The 21676-nt window shown below is 40.7% G+C and overlaps 1 protein-coding gene across 1 annotated transcript in view; it reads left to right on the forward strand.

Moving 5' to 3' along the window:
• Positions 1 to 6484: 6484 nt before the first annotated feature.
• The window catches only part of LOC133639208 (uncharacterized), a 22717-nt gene continuing 7525 nt past the window's right edge, over positions 6485 to 21676 (forward strand). Inside the window, exons 1-5 of the mRNA XM_062032349.1 lie at positions 6485 to 6630; positions 7140 to 7199; positions 12147 to 12228; positions 21408 to 21528; positions 21589 to 21676. The exon at positions 21589 to 21676 is cut by the window's right edge and continues 52 nt beyond it. Coding sequence (XP_061888333.1) covers positions 6629 to 6630; positions 7140 to 7199; positions 12147 to 12228; positions 21408 to 21528; positions 21589 to 21676 — 353 coding nt within the window. The 5' untranslated portion in view covers positions 6485 to 6628. The remainder of the gene's footprint in view (positions 6631 to 7139; positions 7200 to 12146; positions 12229 to 21407; positions 21529 to 21588) is intronic.

Here is a 21676-nt window from a genome sequence, read left to right on the forward strand (position 1 = left end):
ATTGGTCCCAACTTGTTCCCAAGGTCTGTCTGGTACTGGGTGTGATAGTAGTAATCTTTTTAACTGCATTTTAGACATTGAGTCGGGGTACCAAAATTACAAGATTTTGAACCAACACAATCTATAAACAATCTGGGCGTGATTTGGACTCCAAATTGACTTTCATACCACATATTAAAATATTACAAAAATAGTTTTCTTTATCACTTTAAGAACATAGCCACAGTCTGCCCGTTTCTCTCTCAGGCCAGCACGGAGGTACTCATGCATGCTTTTATTTTCTGTCGTTTACACTATTGTAATGCCCTGCTCTCTGGTCTTCCCAAAAAGTATATTACAACTCTACAATTATTACAAAACTCAGCTGCACGTGTGCTGACGAGGACCAGAGGGCGGGAGCACATTACACCAGTTTTAAAGTCACTGCGTTGGCTCCCCGTCCGCATCAGGTTCGATTTTAAAGTTATTTTATTAGTTTGTAAATGTCTTAATGGCCTTGCGCCTTCTTATCTATCTGACCTGCTTTTACCGTATCAACCCTTGCGGATCCTGAGGTCCTCTGGCACTGGCCTTTTATCTTTACTGAACACTAGAACAAAGACTCACGGGGAGGCGGCATTTAGCCACTATGGCCCCCACATGTGGAACAACGTGCTGGAGAGCCTCAGAACTGCACAGATCATTGACTTTTTTTTTTTTTTTTTAAAGGTTAAACCCACACCTTTTTAATCAAGCATTTTACTGTTTTTTGACCCTCCTGACCAATTTTTTAAGCTTTTCAGGTTGAATTCTTTCCCGTTCTTGCTTGATGTACATCTTAAGTTAGAATAGAATAGCATAGAATAGAAAGTACTTTATTGATCCCTGGGGGAAACTCAGCACCACAGTTCGCTCACAATAGACAATAATAATAATGAATAATATAATATATACAATATATTATATATATAATATATGAATAATATAAATATATTCTACGTATATTCTACTTTTAAGTGTAGTCAAGGAACATATGCATTATACAGTCTGATGTTCAACAGTCCGGGGTCTCTATGTTGTGGTATTTTAGGCTTCATAATGCGCCACACATTTTCAATGGGAGACAGGTCTGGACTACAGGCAGGCCAGTCTAGTACCCACCGTCTTTTACTGTGAAGCCACGCTGTTGTAACACGCCGCTTGGCATTGTCTTGCTGAAATAAGCAGGGGCGTCCATGATAACGTTGCTTGGATTGCTCCAAAACCTGTATGTACCTTTCAGCATTAATGGTGCCTTCACAGATGTGCAAGTTACCCATGCCTTGGGCACTAATACACCCCCATACCATCACATTATTTAATCTTTTATTATATATATTTTTTTTTTATTGTGTTATTTTTTATTTATTCATTGCTATTATTACCACTATTATTCTCTCAATATTATGTTTTTATGAATGTATTAATATAGTACTTATATTTTATTTTTATATGTATTTTATATTTAAATTTTTCATCATTAGATAGCGTTAAATTTAGTTATTCTCAAATGTGAACGCCTCAAAGGTGGCGTTTTCCCTCAATCCTCAGAGCCATACCATGTTTTGTTATTGTCAACAGTGCTGTGTGTGTGTGTGTGTGTGTGTGTGTGTGTGTGTGTGTGTGTGTGTGTGTGTGTGTGTGTGTGTGTGTGTGTGTGTGTGTGTGTGTGTGTGTGTGTGTGTGTGTGTGTGTGTGTGTGTGTGTGTGTGTGTGTGTGTGTGCACTTGTCTCACCATCCTTGTGTGGACATACACTTGATAAACCACCCTTTCTGTGAGGATCTTTTGACTTGTGAGGACATTTGCCTGGTCCTCACAACTACAAAAGTAAAAAAATGTTTTTACTTTGTGTGTTTTGCATTCTGAAGTGAGGTTGCAACTAGGGATGTCCGATAAATGCTTTAAAATGTAATATCGGAAATTATCGGTATTGGTTTTTTAATTATCGGTATCGTTTTTTGTTGTTGTTGTTGTTGTTGTTGTTTTTTTTGTTTTTATTAAATCAACATAAAAACACAAGATACACATACAATTATTGCACCAACCCAAAAAACCTCCCTCCCCCATTTACACTCATTCACACAAAAGGGTTGTATCTTTTTTGTTATTAATATTCTGCTTCCTACATTATATATCAATATATATCAATACAGTCTGCAAGGGATACAGTCCGTAAGCACACATGATTGTGCGTGCTGCTGCTCCACTAATAGTACTAACCTTTAACAGTTAATTTTACTCATTTTCATTCATTACTAGTTTCTATGTAACTGTTTTTATATTGTTTTACTTTCTTTTTTATTCAAGAAAATGTTTTTAATTTATTTATCTTATTTTATTAATTTTTTGAAAAAGTACCTTATCTTCACCATACCTGGTTGTCCAAATTAGGCATAATAATGTGTTAATTCCACGACTGCATATATCGGTTGATATCGGTATCGGTTGATATCGGTATCGGTAATTAAAGAGTTGGACAATATCGGAATATTGGATATCGGCAAAAAGCCATTATCTGACATCCCTAGTTGCAACTCTCTATTCCCATCTAGGGCTAGATGTATATTTTTTCATCATTCTAGCTATAGTGGAAAGGGGGGCCCTCACAACCCACTAACCAAACGTGGGTCCACACAAAGTAGGCAAGACATGCATGTGTGTGTGTGTGTGTGTGTGTGTGTGTGTGTGTGTGTGTGTGTGTGTGTGTGTGTGTGTGTGTGTGTGTGTGTGTGTGTGTGTGTGTGTGTGTGTGTGTTTTTATCTATTCTTTCTTTTTTTTGCTAATTTAGTTTTTTTCTGTAAAACATTTTGTGTTTCCACATGCCTGTGCATAAAAAGTGCTATATAAATAAAGTGTTTCTGATTGGTTGGGTTGCTAATACGGTTCTTGGTGCAAGTGGCACACTGAAACACAACTGTGTCGATGTGTGTAGACAAGTGTGGCCAGTACCACACTTTTATTTGCACCTCACGATTCCCTCGTGTGACTTGCGGATCTTATTTAGCATTTCGTGTTTGAGCTTACATGGAACATCGAGCTCTGCTGCTCTGAACATCAGTCCTGATGAAGGGTTGAATTTCTTTTGCTACTGCACTTTTTTCATTCGGCCGACCCTGCAGTGTAATATCATTTTGTAACCGCATTTCTGGGTCTTCTGTATCTGACCTGAATTTGTGCAGTTTTTCTTCTGATATGGGTAGCTGAGGAGTGACCAAGTTCGCCTCCAATTCCTTCTCCAGCAAATCTTTCTGCTCATTGACAAATGCTCGACTTCAATGAATCTGCAATATGAATCAGCAGAGCGCACAGATGACTTTTTTTTTCCCTTGGTCTCAGTCTGGACCCCCTCTCCGGGGGCCCAGGCTTAGACTGAATATTCACCTCCAGTGTTTACCTGTTTCTCACTTTTTTTGTAAGGGGCGCCGGAAGTTGGCGGACCCGTCAGCGATCCTGTTCTGTCTCCCTGTAATGTTTGTCTGATCTTGAACGGGATTGTGCTGAAAATCTTAATTTCCCCTCGGGGATTAATAAAGTGTTTCTGATTCTGATTCAGATTTTTTAATACCCCTATAGTAAACCAGGGCTAGGTCTCTTGGTTGCTTTGTTGGGTCTGCTCCTGTCTCTAGCTATTGCTCCCCCCACCCCAGCAGACGATGGCGTGGAACACCGCAGAGGCCACCACAAACATGTCTTTTTGTTTTCTTGTTTCTTGTTGTTTCACTTTTGTGGCTGTGAGTAGAAGTGGCTGGTTGCATCAGCTCTGCTCTTTTTAATGTCCTTTGTGTTCTTTGATGTTTCCCTCTATTACACACATGTTTATGTGTGCTATGGCTATGAGATTTTTTTCCCCCTTGGCTTCAGTCTGGACCCCCTCTCCAGTGGCCCAGGTTTAGACTGAACATTTCCCACTGCACCTCCAGCGTTTACCTGTTTCTCAGCTTTTTTGTAAGGGGCTCCGGAAGTTGGCAGACCCGTCAGCGATCCTGTTCTGTCTCCCTGTAATGTTTGTCTGTTCTTGAACGGGATTGTGCTGAAAATCTTAATTTCCCCTCGGGGATTATTAAAGTATTTCTGATTCTGATTCTGATTTTTGAATACTCCAATTGTAAACCAGGGCTATCCATCCATCCGTCCGTCCGATCACGTGCACGGTCTTTTGGTTGCTTTGTTGGGTCTGCTCCTGTCTCTGGCCATGCTCCCCCCGCCCCAGCAGAAAATGGCGTGGAACACCGCAGAGGCCACCACAGTCTATACGTTTGTTTGTTTTCTTTTGTTGTTGTTTCACTTTTGTGGCTGTGAGTAGAAGTGGCTGGTTGCATCAGCTCTGCTCTTTTTTAATGTCCTTTGTGTTCTTTGATGGTTCCCTCTTACACACATGTGCTATGGCTATGAGGTTTTTTTTTCTCCCTTGGCCTTAGTCTGGACCACCTCTCCAGGGGCCCAGGCTTAGCGTTTACCTGTTTCTCACCTTTTTTGTAAGGGGCGCCAGAAGTTGGCAGACCCGTCAGCGATCCTGTTCTGTCTCCCTGTAATGTTTGTCTGCTCTTGAACGGGATTGTGCTGAAAATCTTAATTTCCCCTCGGGATTAATAAAGTGTTTCTGATTCTGATTCAGATTTTTTAATACCTCTATAGTAAACCAGGGCTATCCATCCATCCATCCATCCATCCATCCATCCATCCATCCATCCATCCATCCATCCATCCATCCATCCATCTGTCGGATCACATGCACGGTCTCTTGGTTGCTTTGTTGGGTCTGCTCCTGTCTCTGGCCATGCTTCCCCCACCCCAGCAGACGATGGCGTGGAACACCACAGAGGCCACCACAGTGAATATGTTTGTTTTACTTTTTATTCATAGCTGTATGTAGAAGTGGCTGGTTGCATCAGCTCTGCTCTTTTAAAGGCCTACTGAAATGAATTTTTTTTATTTAAACGGGGATAGCAGATCTATTCTATGTGTCATACTTGATCATTTCGCGATATTGCCATATTTTTGCTGAAAGGATTTAGTATAGAACAACGACGATAAAGATTGCAACTTTTGGTATCTGATAAAAAAAAGGCTTGCACCTACCGGAAGTAGCGTGACGTAGTCAGTTGAACATATACGCAAAGTTCCCTATTGTTTACAATGATGGCCGCATGAAGTGAGAGAGATTCGGACCAAGAAAGCGACAATTTCCCCATTAATTTGAGCGAGGATGAAAGATTTGTGGATGAGTAAAGTGCAAGTGAAGGACTAGTGGGGAGTTGAAGCTATTCAGATAGGGAAGATGCTGTGAGAGCCGGGGGTGACCTGATATTCAGCTGGGAATGACTACAACAGTAAATAAACACAAGACATATATATACTCTATTAGCCACAACACAACCAGGCTTATATTTAATATGCCACAAATTAATCCTGCATAAAAACACCTGCGTGTTTGTTACGCTAGCTCCTAGCTCCTCTGCTAGCTCCTAGCTCCATAGAACACGCCAATACAATTCAAACACCTGATCAACACACACAATCACTCAGCCCAAAAGACCGTTCACCTAACCCAAGGTTCATAAAGCTTTTATATTTTAAAAAAGTTACGTACATACGCAAAAAAAAGTTGCGCACATACGGTCAAGCGATCAAATGTTTAGAAGCCAAAGCTGCATACTCACAGTAGCACGTCTGCGTCTTTGTCATCCAAATCAAAGTAATCCTGGTAAGAGTCTGTGTTGTCCCAGTTCTCTACAGGCGTCTGTGTATCGAAGTCAAAAGTCCTCCTGGTTAGAGTCTCTGTTATCCGAGTTCTTCCATCTTGACTGCATCTTTCGGGAATGTAAACAAAGAAGCGCCGGCTGTGTACTGTTGTTGCTGACTACGTTCGAAAAATATGTCCATTTCGCACCGACAACTTTCTTCTTTGCTTGCTCAGCTTCCTTCTCCATAATGCAATGAACATGATTGCAACAGATTCACAAACACAGATGTCCAGAATACTGTGGAATTATGAAATGAAAACAGAGCTTTTTCGTATTGGCTTCAATGTGGAAGGCATACCCCGTGTTCGCCGGTCTACGTCACGCGCATACGTCATCCTCAGAGGCGTTTCGAACCGGAAGTTTAGCGGCAAATTTAAAATGTCACTTTATAAGTTAACCCGGCCGTATTGGCATGTGTTATAATGTTAAGATTTCATCATTGATATATAAACTATCAGACTGCGTGGTCGGTAGTAGTGGGTTTCAGTAGGCCTTTAATGTCTTTAATGTCCTTTGATGTTTCCCTCTTACACACATGTTTATGTGTGCTATGGCTATGCCCCCCCCTTGGGCCCAGGCTTAGACTTAATATTTTTTCTATTTTTGAATACCCCTATAGTAAACCAGGGTTATCCATCCATCCATCCGTCCAGCCATCCATCCATCCATCCATCCGTCCGATCACGTGCACGGTCCTCTCCCGGCTGTTTTCCGGCTCTGCCCCGCCCGCGGTCTGCGATGCGGACGGATGAGGTTCGTGCGTCAGAGTGCAGCAGACACACCGCAGTCAGTCCCAGCCAGGCAGTCCGCGTCTCTCCGCCAGCTCAGCGCGCTCCGTGGGAAGGACACGCACGTCGGGGACCATGTGAGTTGCCGTTTCACACACACACACACACACACACACACACACACACACACACACACACACACACACACACACACACACACACACACACACACACACACACACACCACAGAATAACAATAACGTGCAATTGATTCACGTTCATTCTGCTGACTTTTTTCTGCAGAGTCACGGTCAAGTTATCCCCATTGCGGGTTAAACTGATTGCACATTGTACACAACCTTGTGTTAATTGAGCTCGTGTTATTAACGTCACGCGCGTGAGAGTGTTTCATGCAAACCAGGGGAGATTTTGCATGCCGATCCTGCAACTTGACCTCAAAACGTCTTTGCTGGTGTAGAGGAGGAGGAGGATGATGATGATGATGATGCACTTCCTCTGCAGTGACAATGCACCACACGCTGGTGCATCCCTGCACACATGCACCTCCAAAAATACATTTAAACTTTAACCTGCACCTTTTTTCCCCCCATATTCACCACCTTTCACATTGTTTGTGTCTCGTCAGGATTTTCCTTTCGGCCGTGGCTGTGTTGGCCCTGGTGGTTATCACTGAAGGAAGTGTTGGGTAAATATTAACACTATTCATCTCAATCTTTGCACTCAAAGTGTTTTGTTGTTAAAAAAAAAAAAAAAAAAAATCACTTCAGTTGTTACCACACCATGGATTTTAGGGTTATTGAAATTAACAAATGTGATGTAAAAAATAAAAGCTGTTTTTCCAAGTAAAATATTACATTGATCAAAACTATCATTTGCATTGTTGGAGCAACTTAAAATAATATAGAACTTTTCTCACCAAATATTACCTCAGAAAACAGAAAAAGCTCTCCAAGTACCATAATGACTAACATTAAAATACAGCAGCGTAGTAGGCCTAATCACTCATTAAAAACAAAGCACAGGTTTTATCAACAAGTATATTTAATACAAAACCCAAAACCAGTGAAGTTGGCACGTAAATGGTAAATAAAAACAAAATACAATGATTTGCAAATCCTTTTAAACTTATATTTAATTGAATAGGCTGCACAGACAAGATATTTAACGTTCAAACTGGTAAACTTTGTTATTTTTTTGCATATATTAGTGTGTAATTTGATGCCTGTAACATGTTTCAAAAAAGCTGGCACACATGGCAAAAAAGACTGAGAAAGTTAAGGAATGCTCATCAAACACTTATTTGGAACATCCCACAGGGGAACGGGCTAATTGGGAACAGGTGGGTGCCATGATTGGGTGTAAAAGCAGCTTCCATGAAATGCTCAGTCATTCACAAACAAGGATGGGGCGACGGTCACCACTTTGTGAACAAATGCGTGAGCAAATTGTCGAGAACAGTTTAAGAACAACATTTCTCAACGAGCTATTGCAAGGAATTTAGGGATTTCACCATCTACGCTCCGTAATATCATCAAAAGGTTTAAGAGAATCCGGAGAAATCACTGCACGTAAGCGGCAAGGCCGAAAACCAACATTGAATGCCCCCGTGACCTTCGATCCCTCAGGCGGTACTGCATCAAAAAGTGACATCAGTGTGTAAAGGATATCACCACATGGGCTCAGGAACACTTCAGAAAACCACTGTCAGTAACTACAGTTGGTCGCTACATCTGTAAGTGCAAGTTAAAACTCTCCTATGCAAAGCCAAAGCCATTTATCAACAACTGATACTGAAAATCAACTCAATATTTTCTGATATTCTGAATTAAATTATTGCTTTTTCTCCAAGTCAAAAATATAGTAAATTAGTTAATCAACTCATTATTTCCAGATATTTGGATTGAAATAGTTACTTTACTCTAAAGCAGGGATGCCAGAAGTTGGGCGAATGTAATACATCTTCCTATTGACCTGTGACCTCGTTCAAGCTGCACAATCACTGATGGCATGTCTGCATGGCTATAAGCCAGTACAATTTATGGCCGCTGAAATATACCCTAAAATCATCACTGATACCATTTTGCCATTTGCACGGTAATAATAACAAACAGAGATTTTACGGCACAAAAGTAGCAGCTCAGTCGTTAGAATTTTTGCGGTAAAAATAACAGCAATACTGTTTTTCAATTGACTGTAATGCACTGTAAAAAAATAAAGAATATCATAGATTTTCCTTGTAAAAAAAAACTGGCACATTTTTACCATACAAGTATTAGTGGTACAGTTTTTTACTTTACACCACAAATTTCACGTTTAAATTCTGGTGACTGAGCTTCCGTTTTTTATTACCTCAAAATCTAAAGATTACTTTTTACATGCTGACGAGTTGCCTTCTACTCAACCTGACGACCTCCACTACTCTACATTATATTTATATGTGGAGGTGTGAGGCTAAATTCCTCGCTGGTGGTGCTGCTGGATGGCAAACATCACTCTTTGACCCATTGAGACAAAAAGTTTGGGCATCTTTGCTCTAAATAAATATCTAAATAAAATAAAAAATAATAATAATATTGCCAGATTTTCTTATTTAATATATTGCTTCACTCTAATATCAAGTAATATATATATATATATATATATATATATATATATATATATATATATATATATATATATATATATATATATATATATATATATATATACTGTATATATATATATGTATATATATTGTTACGAGGCAGTGCAAAACTAGTCTAAAGGATTAAAACATCAGGTATTTGTGCCTTTATTTAAGGCTGCTTTTTGGTTTTAATCACGAGCAAATGTGGATTAAAGTATTTACAGTAACGTTCATTGCTTTCAAAACTGTCCACTCAGCTTATTTAATATCTTAAAAGTGTGTTGTGGAGCACTGTGATGGACATGTTTGCATCCAATTCACATTAATTGTGATGTGAGAACCCCGTTGCATAGTGTCTTTTAAAAGGTCATTTAAAGCCACACTTAAATACTTTCAGTTTTGCTTGATTTAAGCGACACCAGTGGACCAAAGTGGTAGTGTTTTGCCTGAAGGAAGACCACATTTCCCATGAGGACCAGTGCATAGCGTTGTAAATGGTCAGAAACTACTGTCACGTACGTACAAACTGACACGATAACACCACAATAATTCAGTATTACCGATCTTTCCACAGCAGGAAGCTACGTATTTCACTCAAACTTTATATTTGCGGTTTGCATAGTTTACTACTTCTGAGTTTGTTGCTGGTCGTGTGGAAGTAGCAAGCTTGTGGCTATTTATTGCTACGTCGCAAATTTCCTATGGCTTACATTAGCATTAGCATTCTTGATTTGAGCAACTAAGGTTACTTACTAGCAGAGATGTCCGATAATATTGGATTGCCGATATTATCGGGCGATTAATGCTTAAAAATATCGGAAATTATCGGTATCAGTTTCAAAAAGTAAAATGTATGACTTTTTAAAACGCCGCTGTACGGAGTGGTACACGGGCGTAGGGAGAAGTACAGAGCAGTTGCGTCTCCCAGTCATACTTGCCAACCCTCCCGATTTTTCCCGGGAGACTCCCGAATTTCAGTGCCCCTCCCGAAAATCTCCCGGGGCAACCATTCTCCCGAATTTCTCCCAATTTCCACCCAAACAACAATATTGGGGGCGTGCCTTAAAGGCACTGCCTTTGCGTGCCGGCCCAGTCACGTAATATCTACGGCTTTTCACACACACAAGTGAATGCAACGCATACTTGGTCAACAGCCATACAGGTCACACTGAAGTTGGCCGTATAAACAACTTTAACACTGTTACAAATATGCGCCACACTGTGAACCCACACCAAACAAGAATGACAAGCACATTTCGGGAGAACATCCGCACCGTAACACAACATAAACACAACAGAACAAATACCCAGAACCCCTTGCAGCACTAACTCTTCCGGGACGCTACAATATAAACCCCCCCCCCACCCCCCAACTCAACCCCGCCCACCTCAACCTCCTCATGCTCTCTCAGGGAGAGCATGTCCCAAATTCCAAGCTGCTGTTTTGAGGCATGTTAAAAACAAATAATGCACTTTGTGACTTCAATAATAAATATGGCAGTGCCATGTTAGCATTTTTTCCCATAACTTGAGTTGATTTATTGTGGAAAACCTTGTTACATTGTTTAATGCATCCAGCGGGGCATCACAACACAATTAGGCATAATAATGTGTTAATTCCACGACTATATATATCGGTATCGGTTGATATCGGAATCTGTAATTAAGAGTTGGACAATATCGGAATATCTGATTTCGGCAAAAAAGCCATTATCGGACATCTCTACTTACTAGTTTAGCAGCAACAGAGCCAAAGGGAACATTGGTTGAAAGTCAGTCCAGTGTTGATCCTTGACTGTCCTTTTATCCGGGTAGCCTCCCTTTTTCTTTTTCTTTTTTGTCTCCTCAGACAAAACTTTTCATTTCTTTGGTTGTTTTGCAGCTTCTGCCATGATAGCAGTAATTGCACGCAGGCGTTCGCATCGACTCCCGTCTTTGTAAGAAATGGGGTACGGAGGGAGTGACATATGCCGTAAAGCAAGTCAGCACATTTGTAGTTTTTTTGCGTGGCCTCCTCAAAGTTGCTTAGTGCCAGTGAGAGCCTATTCAGACCCCCTCAGGCCACAACAGAGGTGTCATTCAACTAGTTAGAAGTCCATGTGTCATCCCAAAAGTTATGAAAATGTGTTACGAAGGTTGAAAAGTTACGTAGTGCTGCTTTAAATAGGATGACTCGTTTGTGCTTATAATGACAAAACATGTCAAAATAAAGCGCTGTAAATATATTATATACTATACAGTTTTATTATGTTTTTACGTGAGTCAAACTTTTATAAGGAGTTCAGCCTGATATATACATATCAAATGTTTAATGTACAAAACACAAAACCAGTGAAGTTGTCACGTTGTGTAATTCGTAAATAAAAACAGAATACAATGATTTGCAAATCCTTTTCAACTTATATTCAATTGACTAGACTGCAAAGACAAGATATTTCATGTTTGAACTGAGAAACTTCATTTATTTTTTTTTGCAAAAAATCATTAACTTTGCAAAAAAGTTGCCAGAGGGGCATTTTTACCACTGTGTTACATGGCCTTTCCTTTTAACAACACTCAGTAAATGTTTGAGAACTGAGGAAACCAATTTTTTGAAGTTTTTCAGGTGGAATTCTTTCCCATTCTTGCTTGATGTACAGCTTAAGTTGTTCAACAGTTGTGGTATTTTAGGCTTCATAATGCGCCACACATTTTCAGGCCTGGACTACAGGCAGGCCAGTCTAGTACCCGCATTCTTTTACTACGAAGCCACGCTGTTGTAACATGTGCAGAATGTGGCTTGGCATTGTTTTGCTGAAATAAGCAGGGGCGTCCATGAAAAAGACGTTGCTTGGATGGCTAAATAGGTTGCTCCTACCTAAAATACTACTAAAATACCTCAAATACAGACCTCATTTGTACATTTTTCATTGGTTAAACAGTCTGTTCATCATGGAAACATGACCGTTTTGCCAACAGTAACTTAATACGTTGAGTAACAATAAGTTCTGGTTCTACTGGTTTCAGGCCGAGCACCAACGGCAGCTTCTGCACGGAGTCAAAGGAATGTCTCCAGTTCGAAGTGGTCTGCAAAACAGATGAATATGAGGTGAGGACAGTGGCTGTGTGGAAGTGTGCGTGTGGGAGAGAGGGAGAGAGATTGTCCAATGGTTGTGGGCGCATGAATCTGATATGAATCGGTATTAACTTCATCATTTGATTTTAGACTGTAGGCTTGTTTTAAATCAGGGGTGTCAAACTCATTTTAGATCGGGGGCCACATGGAGAAAAATCTACTCCCAAGTGGGTAAGCTGGTAAAATCACGGCACGATAACTTCAAAATAAAGACAACTTCAGATTGTTTTTCTTGTTTAAAAATACACCGTAAACCCGAATGCTCAAAATAATTAATTAGAATAAGTAGTGTAAACTAAAAAAGTTGTTAAAAGTTGTACTTACTTAAAAATGTTGAGTGTGGGTAACATTTTCCTTCTTTTTAAGTTTATTAAACTTGTTATTTTTAATTAATATTAACTTCTTTGCAGATTATGTAATTGCTACTTAAAACAATTAACTCACAGCTACTTTAAAACTCAGTGGATTCAACATCATTTTGTCTTATTTTGAAAGAACAAATCAATAAATCAAATCAAGAATAAATTAAGAATGAATCAATTGCATTATAGATTTGTATTGTTATTATACTGTGTGTATGTATGTATGTATAAATTCTTACATGCACGCGCACGCACACACACACACACACACACACACACACACAGGAAGTGCTTTTGTTTTGTAGCATTTGCGTGCACTTCCTCTTCAGGCAGCAGACAGGAGGAGGGACATTTTCGAGTTGGCTTAATTGGTAAGTTTAATTCAATTATAATTTAAAAGTACATTAAACATAGACTCCCAATATTTACGATCTGATATACTCAAATATTTGAGTTTATGAACTCAATAAATATGTGGCAACTGATTGCCTCACTTTTTTTTTGTTGAGTTCGGCTTACTTATTCGGGTTTACAGTGTAGAACAAGCACATTCTGAAAATGCACAAATCATAATGTTGTTGGGGGTTTTTACACTTACATGTTGCAGTTAATTGTATTCTATCTTTATTTGTCGTTATTTATACTTTCTGAATAAATGATGTGATAATGTTCATCAGTCAACTCATTGGTGTTCATTTTCAATATTTCAAAATAAAAAAATAATATCAATATCTAATTACAGGATGTTATTTATGTAGTTTGCTCATTTTCCTCTACTGGTGCACTAATATTATTTGGTTTATTTTTTTTTACATTTGTAGAAATCATCTACAAAAATACAACTAATTGCTATTGTGACATCTAGTGGACACATTTAGAACAGCACTTTCTTTCATTCAAAAATTTCGGCTCATTTTTATACTTAGCAAACTTATCCCGCAGGCCGGATAAAACCTGCCCGCGGGCCTGATCCGGCCCTCGGGCCGTACGTTTGACACCCCTGCTCTAGTCCTGTAGTCACTGTGGTCTGAAAAAGGAAAAGACTTCCAGGTCCAAATCCATTTGTCAGGTCATGTCTTCTCTTCAGTGTGTTAGTGATTTCCTTTGTTTGGTGTTTTAGTTCTTGTCTCGCGCTCTTATTTTGGTCGTGCTTCCTGTGTTGTGTGTGTTAACTGGCTCCACGACGTTTTTCCTGCTGCACGACTGTAAAATGCTCTCTGTCGTCCAACAATCGCTTTGTTTACTTTCTAGCTCATTTTGTTTGGTTTTTGTATTTGCATGACCTTCCCTGTGCCTCAGTGTTTTTTCCAAGATGCACTCGCCTTTAATTTCAGTCTTAAAATAAATAGTTTTTTTTCCCAGCAAAATTTGGCATGTTGCCCTTTGCACGATGGAATCACGACTGCCATCGCTGTCGTACGTTGACATTAACTGTGGCTGTAGGCAACCACCTGATGTAGTTATGTATTAAGTCCACAAATGACAGGAGTTGTAATTAAAGTAAAAATGGAAAACATGCAAAGTTTTTGAAAAAAAAAAAAAAAAAAAGCACAAAAAAAAACTAACATCTTTTTTTTTTTTATCGAATTTTGTGACATTCACTTGAACAGACTAGTACAGGGGTCGGCAACCCGCGGCTCCGGAGCCTCCTTGACCACTCTGATGCGGCTCAGCTACATACATGCCGACCCCCCCGATTTTCCCAGGAGATTTATGGACCTCAGTGTCTCTCATAGATTACTCCCAGGGAAAAGATAATCCTATTTACACTCTAATTACTAAATAAAGGGCGTGCCCTAATTGCACTGCAGTAATTGTCCTCTATAGCGACATACAGCGTGCCAGTCCATCCACATGTTGCATGTTGTTATTACTTGCACACACAGGAGACAGCAAAGCATACTTAGTCATCAGCCACACAGCTTACACTGACGGTAGCCGTATCAAACAACTTTAACATTGTTACGTGACAAATATGCGCCACACTGTGAACCCACACCAAAAAAGAATGAAAAACACATTTCTGGAGAACATCCCACCGTAACACAACATAAACACAACACAACCATTACCCAGAATCCCATGCAGCCCTAACTCTTCCGGTCTACATTATACACCCCCGCTACCACCAAATCCCCCCACACATCAACAACCCCCCCCCCTCTCCGTGCGTTGGTTGAGCGGAAGAGTTAGGGCTGCATGGGATTCTGGGTAATGGTTGTGTTGTGTTTACATGGGATTACCCAGTGTAAGATGTGTGGCTGCTGAGTTAGTACGCCTTGCTGTCACTTACGTGAGCAAGCTGAAATTGCATTCTACGTGTGGTCGAGCAGGTACACCGTTAGGGCGGACTGTAGAGGGTGCCAAATGCAGTGCCATCACGCTCTGATATTCGGGAGTCTACCGGGAAAAATGAGAGGGTTGGCAAGCGTGACGCTATCAAGCGCCATTAGTTCAAAACTCGCGGGCTGCACCAACATCAAATTTCCACATTAAAGTGCGTGCCGGTGCGTGTGTCGGAGACCCCTGGTTAACATAGCACAAAGCATTTAAGCTTTGTATGCAGTGTTTTTCATTTTAAATTTTAAATTTTTTTTTGTGGGTCCCATTACTTTCTTTAATTTGTGAAACTTGCCAAAATGGCTCTTTGAGTGGTAAAGGTTGCCGACCCCTGGACTAGTATAATATGTCCTGAAAATGAGAAGTAATACATTCAAAATTAAGAAACAAAATCCACAACCATCCATCCATCCATCCATCCATCCATCCATCTTCTTCCGCTTATCCGAGGTCGGGTCGCGGGGGCAGCAGCCTAAGCAGGGAAGCCCAGACTTCCCTCTCCCCAGCCACTTCATCCAGCTCCTCCCGGGGGATCCCGAGGCGTTCCCATGCCAGTCGGGAGACATAGTCTTCCCAACGTGTCCTGGGTCTTCCCCGTGGCCTCCTACCGGTCGGACGTGCCGTAAACACCTCCCTAGGGTGGCATCCTGGCCAGATGCCCGAACCACCTCATCTGGCTCCTCTCCATGTGGAGGAGCAGCGGCTTTACTTTGAGCTCCCCCCGGATGGCAGAGCTTCTCACCCTATCTCTAAGGGAGAGCCCCGCCACCTGGCGGAGGAAACTCATTTCGGCCGCTTGTACCCGTGATCTTGTCCTTTCGGTCATAACCCAAAGCTCATGACCATATGTGAGGATGGGAACGTAGATCGACCGGTAAATTGAGAGCTTTGCCTTCCGGCTCAGCTCCTTCTTCACCACAACGGATCGATACAGCGTCCGCATTACTGAAGACGCCGCACCGATCTGTCTGTCGATCTCACGATCCACTCTTCCCTCACTCGTGAACAAGACTCAGAGGTACTTCAACTCCTCCACTTGGGGCAGGGTCTCCTCCCCAACCCTTTTCCGGGCGAGAACCATGGACTCGGACTTGGAGGTGCTGATTCTCATCCAAGTCGCTTCACACTCGGCTGCGAACCGATCCAGTGAGAGCTGAAGATCCTGGCCAGATGAAGCCATCAGGACCACATCATCTGCAAAAAGCAGAGACCTAATCCTGCAGCCACCAAACCAGATCCCCTCAACGCCTTGACAGCGCCTAGAAATTCTGTCCATAAAAGTTATGAACAGAATCGGTGACAAAGGGCAGCCTTGGCGGAGTCCAACCCTCACTGGAAACGTGTCCGACTTACTGCCGGCAATGCGGACCAAGCTCTGACACTGATCATACAGGGAGCGGACCGCCACAATCAGACAGTCCGATACCCCATACTCTCTGAGCACTCCCCACAGGACCTCCCGAGGGACACGGTCGAATGCCTTCTCCAAGTCCACAAAGCACATGAAGACCGGTTGCCCAAAATCCACAACCAATTGTCATAATTATTGCAGTAATACAGATCATAGAAGAATATTTTTTTAAAAACGACGTGCTTATTTTGTAATGTTTGACTCTCATAATTCCGGGGGTTCTTGAATGCATCCTTGCTCGCTGCTAACTGTCGTTGGTGCAAAATGAAGAAGTGCTGTGTTGTTGTTGCTGTAGCTGCCAACTACCGCAGTATTATGAAGGCTGCTGTTGGCGGGTCAGAGTGGGCAACAAAGTTTAAAAAGCGCGTCAGACTCTGTGTGTGCTTCTGTCATCACGCCACCTTACTTACAAGTAGGGTTGTCCCGATACCAATATTTTGGTACCGGTACCCATATCAGAATTTATTTAGAATCTATTATTTCCCCTAGCTCTATACAGTAGGGAAAGAATTCATATGGCACCATTCCTGGGTGGATCTCGCTTGAGAGGAAGTTGGGGGGTTGATCATTTTGCAATGCAATCTGCTGAAAATGATGGAAAGTGCCACTCCACATAGCAACCGATACTGTGGTCTAGTGTTGTCCCGATACCAATATTTTGGTACCAGTACTGAAATTATTTTGGTACTTCTCGATACTTTTCTAAATAAAGGGGACCGCAAAAAATGGCATTATTGGCTTTATTTTAACAAAAAATCTTAGGATATATTAAACATATGTTTATTATTGCAATCGAAGAACACTTTTGGCCTTAAATAAAATAGTGAACATACAAGACAACTTGTCTTTTATTAGTAAGTAAGCAAACAAAGGCTCCTAATTAGTCTGCAGTAACATATTGTGTCATTTCTCAGTCTATTATTTTGCCTAAATTAGAAAGGACAAACTGTAAAAATTATTATTAATCCACTTGTTCATTTACTGTTAATATCTGCCTACTTCCTGTTTCAACATGTTCTATCTACACTTCTGTTAAAATGTAATAATCACTTATTCTTCTGTTGTTTGATACTTTACATTAGTTTTGGATGATACCACACATTTAGGTATCGATCTGATACCAAGTAGTTACAGGATCATACATTGGTCATATTCAAATTCCTCATGTGTCCAGTGACATATTTCCTGAGTTTATAAACATACATTTTTTCTTAAACGGAAGATGTTGTGATGCCAAAAAATATCGACGTAATCATAGTAGTATCGACTAAATACGTGCCTGTACTTGATATCATTACAGTGGATGTCAAGTGTAGATCCACCAATGGCGTTTGTTTACATTGTGACGCCGGTGAGCTACGGTGTGTAGTGAAGCATGTTTAGCTATTCCTCGTCCTGCAGGGATGATACTTGTAAGAAACTTACTTTGTTTGTCGCCATGGAGACCAGGATTAGTGATTTAGAAGTAGCTAAAACACAGCGGATGGGAGTTTGCCGCTAGCTAGCTAGCCATGTCTTAAAGCATCTCTTCCTGAGGGCGTGTCAGTGTTATAACTTCACCTTTATCTTTAGTTTTTAAGCCAAAATGCATCCGTTTTCCCTTTTCTGTCGACACACTGTGTCTGCTTGTAAGTACTCCGTGATTGTGCGCTGCCGAACATGCTCGTCTGCTCGTAATCCAGCAATGTCACGACGTGACGCCGCGCCATCATGCCCCGGAACCGGTACTTTTCAAACAGAGTTTTTGATTCATTAGTACCGCGATACTTTACTAGTACCGGTATACCGTACAACCCTACTTACAAGACGTTACTTGTCCAATGTCACCTTCACGCTGAGTCTGCATTTATTTTGCACTAAAAGGGGCCAATCCATTTTTGCTACCGTATTTTCCGGGCAATAGAACACACCTTTCTTATATATAAAATATCCATCCTTTTTCTACCGCTTGTCCCGTTCGGGGTCGCGGGCATATATAAAATATGTGTAATATAATTATATAATATAATTTCAAATATATTGGGCGCACACGTCAAAATGTATTGGCCGCGCGTAAACGTTATGAACCGGGAAAAAAATCCATAAATGAGCCGTGTTGAAAATGTCGGGGGAAAAAGTAGCAACTTACCCTGCAAAAACTGAACTCTAAGTAAGATTAAGTATCTCAAATAAGGGTGATATTTGCTTATTTTCTGTCTGATAAGATAATTATTCTCACTAAGCAGATTTTATGTTAGAGTGTTTTACTTGTTTTAAGGGTTTTGGTCCTAAATGATCTCAGTAAGATATTACAGCTTGTTGCTGAGATTTGATGACCTATATTGAGTAAAACATGCTTGAAACTAGAATATCAATGTCATGATCTGTGGTCTAGATCATGCTTTTTGTTATTTTCTGTTAGTTTAAGACTCCATTAATTCCTGTTTTTGTGCACCCTTGTTTGTTTGATTTTCCATGACGACTTATGATTTTCACCTGCCTCTTGCAATCGGGTCACACCTGCCTCTAATCAAGAGACCAATATTTAAGCCTGTCTTTGCCAGTTAGTTGTCCTGGCGACATTGCTCTGTTCATGCTTGTATTCATGCGATTGCTTGGTTCATGCTGCTCGTTCCATGTCTTTTTCCATAGGGCAGAGCACATATCATTATGTCAAGATAATGGCACTAGCATTTACTTCATTTAAGAATATTTTTCAACATATTGAGCAAAAAGGTCTCTTTTTTTTTTTATACCAAAAAAAGTGCACTTGTTAATAGATAGAATATACTTATTTTTAGAGATCTCCGATAATATCGGACTGCCGATATTATCGGCCGATAAATGCTTTAAAATGTGATATCGGAAATTATCGGTATCGGTTTCAAAAAGTAAAATGTATGACTTTTTAAAGCGCCGCTGTGTACACGGACGTAGGGAGAAGTACAGAGCGCCAATAAACCTTAAAGGCACTGCCTTTGCGTGCCGGCCCAATCACATAATATCTACGGCTTTTCACACACACAAGTGAATGCAGGCCAAACTTGGTCAACAGCCATACAGGTCACACTGAGGGTGACCGTATAAACAACTTTAACACTGTTACAAATATGCGCCACACTGTGAACCCACACCAAACAAGAATGACAAACACATTTCGGGAGAACATCCGCACCGTAACACAACATAAACACAACATAACAAATACCCAGAACCCCTTGCAGCACTAACTCTTCCGGGACGCTACAATATACACCCCCCCCCCGCTAGTCTCCCCGCCTCCAACCCCGCCCACCTCAACCTCCTCATGCTCTCTCAGGGAGAGCATGTCCCAAATTCCGAGCTGCTGTTTTGAGGCACGTTAAAAAAAATAATGCACTTTGTGACTTCAATAATAAATATGGCAGTGCCATGTTGGCATTTTTTTCCATAACTTGAGTTGATTTATTTTGGAAAACTTTGTTACATTGTTTAATGCATCCAGCGGGGCATCACAACAAAATTAGGCATAACAATGTGTTAATTCCACGACTGTATTAAAAGGTATCGGTTGATATCGGAATCGGTAATTAAGAGTTGGACAATATCGGAATATCGGGTATCGGCATAAAAGCCATTATCGGACATCTCTACTTATTTTAAGGTATTTTCGGGTTCATTGAGGTTAGCTAATTTGACTTGTTTTGGAAATTCTTGACAAGCCAAATTTTCTTGTTCTATTGGCAGATAATTTTGCTTAGTTCAAATAAAATACCCCTAATTTTTGTTTTTGTTTTTCTTGTTTTTGAACACTGACTTTTTGCAGTGTATAAACCGGGAATGACAGGTACTTCTTTTTTCAGTCTGGGACGGGTGCCCTTCTGGAGTCCTTAATCCTTAATCATGATTGGTCAGCATTCTGCAGCTTTGTTTACCTCTGCACATACCATAACATTTGAAAATAAGGGACATTTTCTTTGAAAAGCCGGTAAATTCCTGTCTATTTACACAAAGTTAGCACTGAGCAGTTTGCTCCTTATCACTATTAGGGGCGGTATAGCTTGGTTGGTAGAATGGCCGTGCCAGCAACTTGAGGGTTCCAGGTTCGATTCCCACTTTCGCCATCCTAGTCACTGCCGTTGTGTCCTTGGGCAAGACACTTTACCCACCTGCTCCAGTGTTTCCCATAAACTGCCAAGATACCTGTGGCGGTGGGGACGTGGCTATGGGCGTGGTCACCATGACATCATCGGGAAATTTGCATAATTTACTACAATGATATGAATTTCTTTAGAAAGGCTCAAAAAATGTATACTTACTAATTAATAATAACAGTTTTGTTTTAAACGTCCATCCATCCATCCATCCATCCATTTTACAATATAATTACAACACTTTATGTACATATTTATATACAGATTTGAACAATAAGTTATTCACTGAAATATATTTATTAATTGTGGTTCTTGCGAAAAATATATCTTATAAAAATATAAAAGCTAAAATGTCTCTTAAAGCTCTGCCCCTTTAATTAGTGCATACTAAATAATTTAACTTTAGCCTACTACTACAACCATATTATTTACCAGCAACATAAAGTGAAACAGAGGCAGAGGTGTCCTGCCACAGTCAGTAACAAATAAACAGAAAACAGTAGTGGTGGTAGATAGACACAAAGCTTCATCAAACATCTGATCCACTGAACAAAGAGCTCCAAAAATATTGATCCTACACTTCTCTTTTGTAAAGTAAATCTGAACAGCCGATATGGGCATCTACATCAACTATATGATTTAACCGAGAAGCTGGACAGGACACAAAAAAAAAAAAAAAAAAAAAAAAAAAGGTTTTTTTTTATTATTTCGTGGTGGGCCGCCACAAATAAATGAATGTGTGGGAAACACTGTGCTCCCAGTGCCACCCACACTGGTTTAAATGTAACTTAGATATTGGGTTTCACTATGTAAAAGAGCTTTGAGTCACTAGAGAAAAGCGCTATATAAATATAATTCACTTCACTTCACTTTACGATCCGTTTATATGATGTCATCTAAAGTGATGATACGTGTTTTTGTGTGGAGGTGCGACACTACAGTCCTACCCGCTGGGTGTCCACGGACGCCGAGGCCTACTTTATGGGCGTGGGTGCTGCAATGGCCTTCAGGAGACTGTTTCAGTACATCACCGGAGCAAACGAAGCAGGTAAGAAGAAGCCGAGTCGTCATTTTAGATGCAGGTTGAATTGTGTGATTGCGTCGGCAGGCGTCCAGATGGACATGACCGCGCCCGTCCTGGTGAAAATCCCCGAGGAGACCAAGATGTGGGAGCCTGCCATCTACACGCTTAACTT

This window comes from Entelurus aequoreus, linkage group LG22, assembly GCF_033978785.1.
Source record: "Entelurus aequoreus isolate RoL-2023_Sb linkage group LG22, RoL_Eaeq_v1.1, whole genome shotgun sequence".
In the NCBI taxonomy this organism is placed as follows: domain Eukaryota; kingdom Metazoa; phylum Chordata; class Actinopteri; order Syngnathiformes; family Syngnathidae; genus Entelurus; species Entelurus aequoreus.